This window comes from Brachyistius frenatus, unplaced genomic scaffold, assembly GCF_029030835.1.
Source record: "Brachyistius frenatus isolate BFR_SWC_R1_liver_20210118 unplaced genomic scaffold, ASM2903083v1 Contig_234, whole genome shotgun sequence".
Lineage (NCBI taxonomy): Eukaryota > Metazoa > Chordata > Actinopteri > Embiotocidae > Brachyistius > Brachyistius frenatus.
The window spans coordinates 60362-72956 of record NW_027210833.1 but is presented as its reverse complement, the minus strand read 5'-3'; the positions used below and the strand labels follow the sequence as shown (position 1 = coordinate 72956).

Below are 12595 nucleotides of genomic sequence, written 5' to 3'. Positions count from 1 at the left end.
AAATAAATTATCAAATTGTGTTGGTAAAAGAATCTGTATTTATTTCACTCAAATCTGATATGTTTATGGCCAAAGAACTTCTTTTTGGTCATGGTTGTTCATTGTTCTTAAAGAGTGCAGAAAAATGGCACGCACAACTCACAGATCAGAAAAGAAGATAGGTGCACAGCTATGATGAACATGCTAAAGAAAATGCACCCACAGAGCAATATGCAATAATTTATTGTAGGCAAACAAATGGACGCGTTTCAGCCAGAGGTCATCTTCCACGTTGAAATGTGTCCGTTTGTTTTTCCCTCAATAAAATATTGCATCCTGCTCTGCGAGGGCCGGTGTTCTTCCTTTTTTTTTTGCATGATCATCATTCTGAAGCATTCATTTCCACCCGTTCATATGGTCTTGCAGGGCCTCCCTGCTCGCTCCACTAGATACAAGTAGATCAAGAAAATTGACTTGATAAACAGTGAAAGTCAGGTCAGCTGAACGCACGCCCATGTTTTGTCGCCACAATCATATCTGATGTGGTATGACTGGTAGGACCATTCACCTGTCCTGTTTATATGACTTTCTATGATGATGAGTTGAATGCCTGTTGCTAAAGAACTAGCCAACAATTAGGACAGTTTTTTTTTTGATGCAGCAGCAGGAGCCATTCAGCAGAAATGTCATTTATTTCTCAAGGAAACACTTCTAACGCAGTCGGCTGTCGTTCTCCCAGCCCCTACGGAACCCTGTTATCCCCTTCTTTTTACGGTTGTCTTAACATTGTCTGTCAGGTAATCCCTCCATTTCCAGTAACTGTTGCACTTTCTATTTCTCTCATTAAGAATTGGGGATGAGAGGAGGTAGACGTAAGGGTGTATGGCTTCAGCGGTTGATATTCTGGTAACAGATGGCCTTTCTCTCGCCGACTGCCTTGGCCGTCGATTTTTCATTAACAAGTGAGATAGTTTGGCCTGTGTTAACAATCACTCTCAATCACGGTATCATTGAGACAGAGGTCTGCAGCACCACTTTGTGGCTGATAATACACTGACCCCCCATATCCACAGTGTGCCTGCACGCCAATGAAAAAAGCCACCATGGACCTCATCAGCGTTCCTTTCAGCGCTTACATTTTGTTGACAACACTGTGCTGATTGTACACACAGGTAACAGTGCTGGCATAACAGCTGGTTGAGCAGTACTTAGCGTGCTAATTACTGGCAAGGTGCCCCTGTCTTTACTGAGCATCTGGTGTCAATTGTTACATCCAGACAGCTGAGCTGGTGCTCAATCTCTGTATTAGCAAGGCTTGCTGGGTGTTCCCAGTCAGCCTTACTGACTATAGCCTGATGAGAAACCAGTGGCAGAATGTTGTGGGATATGCTGGAAAACATATTAACTGAAGTGAGTCTAATTTGCAACTTCCAGGACCTTTAGGTTGTACTGCTAACATCTTGGTTCCTGAAACCTCATGACACCTTCAGAGGTCTAATGGGGTCCGTGCCAGGATGAGTAAAAGACAAGAGGTGGTCATCATGTTTTGGCGCACACATTTATATAGTTATAATAACATGCATACAGTGGTGTGAAAAAGTGTTTGCCCCCTTCCTGATTTCTTAGTTTTTTGCATGTTTGTCACACTTAAATGTTTCAGATCATCAAACAAATTTAAATATTAGTCAAAGATAACACAAGTAAAGACAAAATGCAGTTTTTAAATGAAGGTTTTTATTATTAAGGGAGAAAACAAATCCAAACCCACATGGCCCTGTGTGAAAAAGTGTTTGCCCCCTAAACCTAATAACTGGTTGGGCCACCCTTAGCAGCAACAACTGCAATCAAGCGTTTGCGATAACTTGCAATGAGTCTTTTACAGCTGTGGAGGAATTTTGACCCACTCATCTTTGCAGAGTTGTTGTAATTGGAGGGTTTTCCAGCACCAACCACCTTTTTAAGGTCATGCCACAGCATCTCAATAAGATTCAAGTCAGGACTTTGACTAGGCCACTCCAAAGTCTTCATTTTGTTTTTCTTCAGCCATTCAGAGGTGGACTTGCTGGTGTGTTTTGGACCATTGTCCTGCTGCAGAACCCAAGTTGGCTTCAGCTTGAGGTCACGAACAGATGGCCGGACATTCTCCTTCAGGATGTTTTGGTAGACAGTAGAATTCATGGTTCCATTTATCACAGCAAGTCTTCCAGGTCCTGAAGCAGCAAAACAGCCCCAGACCATCACACCACCACCACCATATTTTACTGTTGGTATGATGTTCTTTTTCTGAAATGCGGTGTTACTTTTACGCCAGATGTAACGGGACACACACCTTCCAAAAAGTTCAACTTTTGTCTCGTCAGTCCACAGAGTATTTTCCCAAAAGTCTTGGGGATCATCAAGATGTTTTCTGGCAAAAATGAGACGAGCCTTAATGTTCTTTTTGCTCAGCGGTGGTTTTCGTCTTGGAACTCTGCCATGCAGCCATTTCTGCCGAGTCTCTTTCTTATGGTGGAGTCATGAACACTGACCTGAACTGAGGCAAGTGAGGCCTGCAGTTCTTTGGATGTTGTTGTGGGGTCTTTTGTGACCTCTCGGATGAGTCGTTGCTGCGCTCTTGGGGTAATTTTGGTCGGCCGGCCACTCCTGGGAAGGTTCACCACTGTTCCATGTTTTCTCCATTTGTGGATAATGGCTCTCACTGTGGTTCTCTGGAGTCCCAAAGCGTCAGAAATGGCTTTAGAACCTTTTCCAGACTCATTCTTTCTCATTTGTTCCTGAATTTCTTTGGATCTCGGCATGATGTCTATCTTTTGAGGATCTTTTGGTCTACTCCACTTTGTCAGGCAGGTCCTATTGAAGTGATTTCTTGATTGAGAACAGGTGTGACAGTAATCAGGCCTCGGTGTGGCTAGAGAAATTGAACTCAGGTGTGATAAACCACAGTTAAGTTATGTTTTAACAGGAGGGGGCAAACACTTTTTCACACAGGGCCATGTGGGTTTGGATTTTTGTTCTCCCTTAATAATAAAAAAAACCTTCATTTAAAAACTGCATTTTGTGTTTACTTGTGTTATCCTTGACTAATATTTAAATTTGTTTGATGATCTGAAACATTTAAGTGTGACAGACATGCAAAAAAATAAGAAATCAGGAAGGAGGCAAACACTTTTTCACACCACTGTATGCTGTTGTTTGTATAAGAACTTCTTATGGCAGCAAAAACTCTCCAGTGCTGCCTTACCTTTGAATAATATATCTGTAAGTATATTGTCATGTGAATATTAATAAATTAAATTGTGAGGGGCAGTGTACTGCAAAACACTTCATGTGTTTTCCGCCTAGTCTGGGGAATGTTCCAGAGGTGACCCAAAGTTCAAATTGTAAACATCTTTCGGGAGTTTCCGGCTGTGCTGTTGATGTGATGAACAGATGTTAAATCACAAGAATTACAAAATGAATGTCCACAACAAACACATAAACACATTACTACTTTCGAGCGAGACAACAACAACAACAAAAGTAGAAAAGCATATTGGACAGGGCCTGCAGTCAGCCTCAGGCTGAGCTTGGTTGGATGTCCATCAGTCCCAGCTAAAACGGGATCATACTTTTGCAGTCAGGGAGTCTAAGACTGCATTAAATCAGACATATTTTTAAAACTTAAAACTTTTTTTTAACTAACATTCGCTTTCAGTTGTATTACCAATATGGCTTTCAATTATCTGTGGTCCGCTGGACTCAGGAAATTGTTTTCTTCGTAATAATACAGGTTTGAATGCCCAGATAATAAGCCAACCAGCAGTCTGCTGTTAATACACACAAACAGTGCATAAACTAATTTTCAAGCTTTAAATTCCTTCAGTCAAGTTTTGTTTTGTTTTTCCTTCTCTTGTCCCAAGCGGTTTTCAAACACTTTCTCATCTCATTGCTTCAGTCGGACCACCCTCTCCTGCCTTTGAAGTTGTTCTGTGAGGTTCACACTCCAGATAATAAAACAGTGAGCAGAGATAATTGCCTGAGGACTGAATCCGCTCAACGAGGAGAATCAGTCACTTACTTCGGATTGCTTTATGGTATATCCACATTCCTATTTTACCTTCACAAGGATCTTGCCCTTGAGTGTTTCTGGCGACGGCAGTCGTCCGGTCTCATCGGCTTTGATGTTGGACACGTCCAGTTTGTCACCCAGGATTTCAATCAGGTACTGTGCCATCTTCTTTTGCTGAGGAACGCTGCAGTGGTTCTCTATGGACAGGATGACTGGGTAGCTGAGGGACAATCACACACAACAGGTTGGAGTTACAGAGCGTCTGTCAGCGACTTTCTTGCTGCAGAGTTTGGAACTCATTAACGTCAAAATTAAACATTGAGATTAGGATTTTGTTGGCTCAGCTATGACTTCAGACAACAAACGCTGTACAGTACAATAAAGACATAACAATGGCACTCACAAGGACTAAGTTACATTGTTTGGGTGTCATTCAAGATTCACTTTTACATAACATTACGTGCCAGACACATTCCTTGTTTCTATCTACAAAAAGAGAATAACGGCACTCAGAGGTGAATAAACTTCAAGTTATTGTGGGTAAAAATACATAAGTTTCACGTAGAATCCATCATCAGTGTCGTTAAAAGATGCAGAAATTACTGCTTATATAGACGGGTGAGCACAAAAGGACCAATTGGCAAGGAAGAGACATGAATGCACATACATGCTTTGAATTAAGGAGTGCTCGTACAATATGGCACCAATAATCATAACCACATCTATTTAATTTTCTATTTTGGCTGTGGACACCAGTCTATTGGTGTCCCGTAGAAAATAAAACACTATCCCTCAAACTGTAAACACATATCAGAAAATGTATATTAGGAGCTACAGTTTATGATTCAACAGAATACTTTAAATAATAAATCAAATAAAATGTTCAGCCTACTTTTTTATTGTTCAACATGGAGCGATCTGTTAATGCCTCTCAGGTATTGATGCTTGTAGGTGAACTCTCTTTTGAGACTGAAATTACAGTTTGATCCCTGAAATGCTTTACGATTCCGCATGAAGGTTTTCACTCCGCCTCTGTGCCTGGCCTCTCTGTCCTCTGTGGAGCCCGTTTTCTATCCAGCATCCTGGAAAATCGGATTGCACTTTGATGCTGAATGCAGCCTTTCACCCTGCTCCTTTTTTTTTTTATCTAATTATCTGTGCAATATGGTGCCTAAATTTTGTTTTCCAGAAGCCACAGTGATAGTGAATACACGCACAAAGTGAGTGTTCCTCCTTCATTTTACTTGAAGAGACAGGATCTAAAAATAGAGATTTTCCTCTGCATCCTCCAGACTGTGTGTGTGTCAATGGGATTATCACCCTTTGATGCATATTTTTGTGAAGAGGAGGAGGGTATCTCTGTGTATGCTTCCAGTTCTCTGTGTGTGTTCCTGTGTCTGCACAGATGTGAGGATGTTTTTATGTTGGTTTATAGGGATATATCTGTGTATGTTCTTTTTATACAAATAGGTGACAAACAAATGAGTATAACACAGCTTTGACACAGGACACAAGGCTTTCCTTAGTGGCTTTCACAGTCACCAGATCTTAATCCAACACATTACACATTATGCACTGATAAGTTATGTACCATTTCCACATATTGACTCCGAAGTTGCAACAGCGATCGGGTTCTATTCATTGTGAATAAGAGTTGAGCACTCCAGCCCAGCTGAGTGACGGATATTTTAAAAGGTGCCCAGTGACACGACAGAAGACAAAGAGGGAGGATTGCTTCTAGCGCAGATCCAGGAATGACATGCCAATAAGTCTTGCCAAGCGTGTGCATCATCCTCGTCTTCAATCAGAAGACAGGGGAAGAAATGGTGACGTCAGGAAACAATACATATGTGTGACTATGTATGTGGCCAGTGCAACACATAGTCCCTGAACCAATGAGTGCATGTTATGTAGATAAATCCACGTTTAAGGCGGAACAGGCTCAGCCTCCATTTCTGTGGTGGTACAGTTGAAACTCTAATCAAAAATAGAGGACTGGGAGAAGCCCCCACTTCTGTATTTCAGTTCTTCCTTCATATGATGCCCTTGTTACCGAACACAGAAACATGGGACTCTCTCCTGAATGATGTATGTCCCTGTAGGTTTATGTTGTTGCCATGGGTTTTAACTATTTCAGCTTCACTTCTGGAAAATAAATGTTTTTTTGGCAGACATGTCACAATGCTCATGAGCTTCGGGCAGCATTGCTAAGGTGAGGAAGTCAGCCAGAGGTGCAAAATATATATATTTTTGAAGAAATACAAAGTGACAGCCCTGCTACTATAAACAGATGCATGTATTTTCTCTTTCTGATGTTTGGTTTTACTCATAGGATCCTTCAGTAGCTGAGTGATTAAGGACATAGTGAAAACAAATTTCTGTATCTCAGTAACATGACATATCTGCAACTCAAAGTAAATATTTCAATATTTTTATTTTGATAGAAAAGATAAGATAAGGGCGCTATATGAATAAAAGTGAATAGATACTTTATTCATCCCCACAGGGAAATTCATATGTCTAGTAGCTCACACAAATCTAGGTTTAAAAGACATAGGAATAAAATTTAAAAAATTCAAAACCCAAGACAGTGGTAATAGTGGGTTAAAAACAGAGATTCATTCATTTAGACTAATATGATTAGATGTAATACGACAAAAAAAAAAAAAAGTTAACGGACATAGAACTTCAACTTTTTAAAGCTTTTTAAAAGGAAGCTTTTTTTGTTTCCCTTTTTGGTAACACTTCACTGCAGGAAGTGAATGCAGGAATTCATACATGAATTATTGCAAATTCATGTATGAATTCCTGCATAACTTGCGCATTACTTCATGCAGTAATACCTCATGAATCATCAGGAAATAACATTAGTTTAAAGTCTTTCAAGCATTGCTTCATACATAACTTAACACATCAATTAAAGTATTAACTAAGGTGTATACATTATCATACATCAGGATTTATTAAGCATGATCATGATGTATTCTTTGCAAAAAATGTTCAATGAACCAAACTCTGCAGCAAAAAAACTAAACAAAAGGAATACCAATGAAAAAGGAATCATCGGCATTATGACTAATTCAACCACATAAGTACAATTAGTGAAGAAATTCAAGATATTATCCTGCAGTTGTTTGACCCGTCTTCAGTACGGGATTATTTTCGGTATTCTGATATGTGACAGTCATCATGACAAAGCTCTGGTCCTGCTCTGTTTTGTGACGTGTTTCATATTTATGCAGTGATGAGTTTATACGGTTGTGGAGAAGGACGCAGAGCTGCACGCAGAGTGTAACAACAATTTAGCTTGGTGCAACTCAAAATTTCCCTTTAATGCTTCATCAGACAGACAAGGCAGTGGCATTTCAGGAAAGCTCAAGTCGGGCAGTTTCATAAGAGACGATCTCTCCATGATAAATACTCCCTGCGCAATTCAACCGAGAAGAAGCAGTCGGAATTTGGATGCAACATGCGTTCATCGGATTCTAAGGCTTAAACAAACATAAGCTCCATTTTCATGATTTTTTGCCATTTTATTAAAGTCTAGCAAACTGTATATTGCAGCAATTTCCTATGTGCTGACAGGATACAAGTCTGCGTACTGCTGGACTTACTTTTTACGTGTTATATGTATTAAAGCCAAAGACATGCACGCTTTGTGGGTTGTCAGTTAAATCAAAGTGATCTATTATTTCAACCGGCTCATTCAAGGTTTGAGTATGTGGACACTTTTTCTGTATAAGGAAATAAAACCTCTGAAAAAATAAATTAATAAATGCAAGATTTAGAGAGATGCGAGTATAAACGTACTCATTCTTGACGAAGGCATATTTGTTGATGGTCTCGATGACATCTTTAAAGACGATCTTGGAGGTGAGGGTGTAGCCATGGTGGACAATAGGCTCACCATCTTGACCATCCCAACAGTCAACTGTGAAACAAAAAGAAAAGACAGTATGAGCAGGACAGTCATTGTATCGAACCTGATGTACATTCCCTTTTCCCAAAAAGTTTGAACGCTGTACAAAATCTAGATAAAAACAAAATGCGATGATGACAGGCCAGTTTAGTTCCCAGACTCTTCTACTACGGAGTCATGTTGTTGTAATACATGCAGAATATGGTTTTGCTGAAATAATCAAGGCCTTCCCCGAAAGAGTTTAGCTTGTATCTCTTCCTTCTCTCCGTTTACTATTCCTGGTCTTCCCGGTCAACATGCATTTTGGCAAACTCCATTCCCAAAAGGGTGTTTTTTGGAAAAGAGTGCCTTCCTCCTTGGTTCCCTGATTATCCTTCAGTTCAATGATCTGTGTATGGTAGACTAATGTACAGAGACATTATCAGGCTCTATGATTATATATTTGATCACCTAACCTTACCAATATCAGTTTTTTAAAGACATAAGCATTTCTCCTTTGACAGCAAAGATGAATCAAAACCTGAATGCTATCTTGATCCGCAGCAGACCTGCCGACATTAGCATCTTTAGAACATTTGGTAGATATATAGGTAGGGTGCTTTTAAAAAAAAAAAGCTTTTGGTCTGATTTTCAGCAGTTTGTGGTGAAGGTTTGTCAATTCTTAACTTTGGACTTTTATTGTGTTTTTTTTTTTTTTTTTTTTTTTACAGTCACGTAACGACTGTAGTTGTCAACAACTCGAGAAACGTTCACCTGTGTCCTGCCGCTGTTCTGCTCTGGTGCGTGTCTGTGTGAGAGAGGCACAACCTCACCCTTTATTAAACAGACAGTGCCCAGCAGAGCAGGGAAACAGCACAGGAATTAGTGACCTTCAGTGACAGAAAAATGCATGAGTGACTCTCACAAACGCTTAAATGAAACAGGTGCACAGGAACTAATTAAATATATAGTTACTGGATGTAACTCCAGTTCTATGAGTACATGTGCATGTTTTTTTCAGGAGGACGGTGGGTCACATTAGGGGGGGCGTGCCAGGAAAACAATGACTTTGTAACCCTATCCAGCAACATTTCTTGAGGGGTAAGTCTTCTAGGATTTCGCTTTTTGCAAGTAATGGTTTAACACCAACAGATGCTTGAACTGCAAAGTCAAAATGTTTGAAGCTCTAACCCACAATTTAAAAATTCCCAATGAATGAATACACTTCAGGACTGTTAAAAAAAACAAACTGGATAGTGCAATATTTTGTGGGAGGCTACTCAAAACAAAGGGAGAAACAAGTTTATTTATCTACAGTTCGTCACGTTAAAGTAAGAATATGACTTACTTCTTTAAATGGCTCACCTCCTGCTACACTCCCCTGTGAACTCTCAGATTCTTTGACACATTAGCACAGCTCCCAGGGAGCAGCACACCACATGTCCTGTTCCTTTTTAGCACAACTCGATCTCCACTTACATACAATATGATATGAAGTGGAATAAAACAGTACTTTGAACTAAACTATATCAATTCCCCAACAAGCAAATCACGTAAAAAGTTTCAATGAGGGGTGTGAAAGGATTGTGATATATGGATTCAAAGTTGGATTCAGAGTCATTGAAATGCTACCTAACACTATCCCTATGAAAATATGGCCTTTTCTGATCCTTATGTTTATACATTAGTTGCATGAATACTGAGAATGTACACTGACATGTATGAGTAAATTCCACATGTCCATACTGACCTTCCACACAGCGACAGCCGGCCTGCAGCACCCAGGCATACATGTCCACCCTGGACTGTGACATCAGCTGGTCCCCCATCAGGTAGGTGTTGTGCGATGAGGCAATGAAGTAGTTGCACAATGGCTGGTTCATGTCGTGGCTCACATTGTAGTGTTCTGGGTTGAAGATGTCCCCTGCTGGGCTGCGCATGTAATTTGTAAAACCTGGAAGAAAGTTAAACAAAAAGCTTTTTTCCTATAGATTTTCTCCAACTTTTTACATTTTTTAATCCTAAATCTATTCTAAGATGTCAGAAGTCATATCCCACTTCAATCTGAAACTTGAATCCTACACTTTTCATCTTACATTTATTTATTTAATGCAATGTAAACTGTGGATGTAATTAAATGTATTATATTAACAATAAACAACATAAATGAACTGATTAATAATGCAGTGTAAATGTATTTATTAACAAAAACATGAGCCTTAAATTAGTGCAATATATTGATAGAAAAGGGAAGACATGAACAATGTATCTGCCTGAGTTCCTAGGGCACATTAGGGCTAATGTTATATACAACAACAAAAAAACATTTGTGAAAGTTTGAAAACATTTTTTTACAAAAGTATTTTTATATTTTAGGAAAACATGTTTGCATGATATGATCACATTATATGACATGGCTATATTTGCATAATGTTTGCACAAATATTGGGATATTTTTCATGAAATGATGACTTTTAATCTAAAAAGGATTTTTTTTCTCGTAACTTCATTTTCCAATCCTGCCCTTATAAATGTGTAACTAAATTTGAATCATAATTTGACTTTTTTCTGACATTTTATTTTTCTATCATAAACTGCTGTTATTATTTTACAAACATTTGCATTTTATTCCTATATATTTTTTTAACATCTACTCTTAATTTCTTAGATGTTGTTCCCTCACAGAAGCTGGACTATTGTCATAAAATGTATAGCCCATCAAAACTGTACAATAATATTTCCCATCTGTGTAAACAGCACAGTGATTCAATTTACTGATCAAGTACTCTCAAAATATTATTGATAATTATTTTTTGAAAATAACTGGAAAATAATATTTTTTTTGTCCTTTTCTATGAAGTTCAGAAAAACTAGCAATATTAACTTCACTTCAGTCCAGTAGAATGAAAGACCACACTGTGAATGTGGACTTCTTGTTCCCTATTTTTAAACACTGTTACTTTTTATTTTGTGATCTTAAAAAAAAATAAAAAAAATTGAGAAACGGTAATGATGGCATGTGTGGAAACTTCTGGCAGTCTTTTTCTTGTTTTAAAATACCCACACAGTGTTATATGAATACTGAATAACATTGCAAGGGTGAACTGACTCTATTACTACCTGTCTTCACTTACCAAACGACTCACTAACTCACAGTATGCTAAGCTAACACTATGCATGCTCTGCTCATACACCAAAGCAAGACACCACCTAATACAAAGCCTTTGTAACAGTGATATTGTTCAGTATCTCACTGTGGTTATCAAGGGCGCAGCTCTCTTCACCCACAGACATATATATGCAGTGGGTACGGAAAGTATTCAGACCCCTTTAAATGTTTCACTCTTTGTTTCATTGCAGCCATTTGCTGAAATCTAAAAAGTTCATTTTATTTCTCATTAATGTACACTCAGCACCCCATCTTGACAGAAAAAAACAGAAATGTAGAAATTTGTGCAAATTTATTAAAAAAGAAAAACTGAAATATCACATGGTCATAAGTATTCAGACCCTTTGCTCAGTATTGAGTAGAAGCACCCTTTTGAGCTCGTACAGCCATGAGTCTTCTTGGGAATGATGCAACAAGCTTTTCACACCTGGATTTGGGGATCCTCTGCCATTCTTCCTTGCAGATCCTCTCCAGTTCCGTCAGGTTGGATGGTGAACGTTGGTGGACAGCCATTTTCAGGTCTCTCCAGAGATGCTCAATTGGGTTTAGGTCAGGGCTCTGGCTGGGCCAGTCAAGAATGGTCACAGAGTTGTTCCGAAGCCACTCCTTTGTTATTTTAGCTGTGTGCTTAGGGTCATTGTCTTGTTGGAAGGTGAACCTTCGGCCCAGTCTGAGGTTTTCTTCCAGGATATCTCTGTACTTGGCCGCATTCATCTTTCCTTCAATTGCAACCAGTCGTCCTGTCCCTGCAGCTGAAAAACACCCCCATAGCATGATGCTGCCACCACCATGTTTCACTGTTGGGATTGTATTGGGCAGGTGATGAGCAGTGCCTGGTTTTCTCCACACATACCGCTTAGAATTAACGCCAACAAGTTCAATCTTGGTCTCATCAGACCAGAGAATCTTATTTCTCATAGTCTGGGAGTCCTTCACGTGTTTTTTGGCAAACTCTATGCAGGCTTTCATATGTCTTGCACTGAGGAGAGGCTTCCGTCGGGCCACTCTGCCATAAAGCCCCGACTGGTGGAGAGCTGCAGTGATAGTTGACTTTGTGGAACTTTCTCCCATCTCCCTACTGCATCTCTGGAGCTCAGCCACAGTGATCTTTGGGTTCTTCTTTACCTCTCTCACCAAGGCTCTTCTCCCACGATTGCTCAGTTTGGCTGGACGGCCAGGTCCAGGAAGAGTTCTGGTCGTCCCAAACTTCTTCCATTTAAGGATTATGGAGGCCACTGTGCTCTTAGGAACCTTGAGTGCTGCAGAAATTATTTTGTAACCTTGGCCAGATCTGTGCCTTGCCACAATTCTGTCTCTGAGCTCCTTGGACAGTTCCTTCGACCTCATGATTCTCATTTGCTCTGACATGCACTGTGAGCTGTAAGGTCTTATATAGACAGGTGTGTGCCTTTCCTAATCAAGTCCAATCAGTTTAATTAAACACAGTTGGACTCCAATGAAGGAGTAGAACCATCTCAAGGAGGATCAGAAGAAATGGACA

The 12595-nt window shown here is 39.6% G+C and overlaps 1 protein-coding gene across 1 annotated transcript in view; it reads right to left on the bottom strand.

The window, feature by feature from the left end:
• The window catches only part of plch2a (phospholipase C, eta 2a), a 62866-nt gene that overhangs the window by 26749 nt on the left and 23522 nt on the right, over positions 1-12595 (bottom strand). Inside the window, exons 6-8 of the mRNA XM_069720128.1 lie at positions 9676-9879; positions 7838-7958; positions 4076-4247 (exon numbers count right to left, since the gene is read on the bottom strand). Of these exons, the coding sequence (XP_069576229.1) occupies positions 4076-4247; positions 7838-7958; positions 9676-9879 (497 nt within the window). The remainder of the gene's footprint in view (positions 1-4075; positions 4248-7837; positions 7959-9675; positions 9880-12595) is intronic.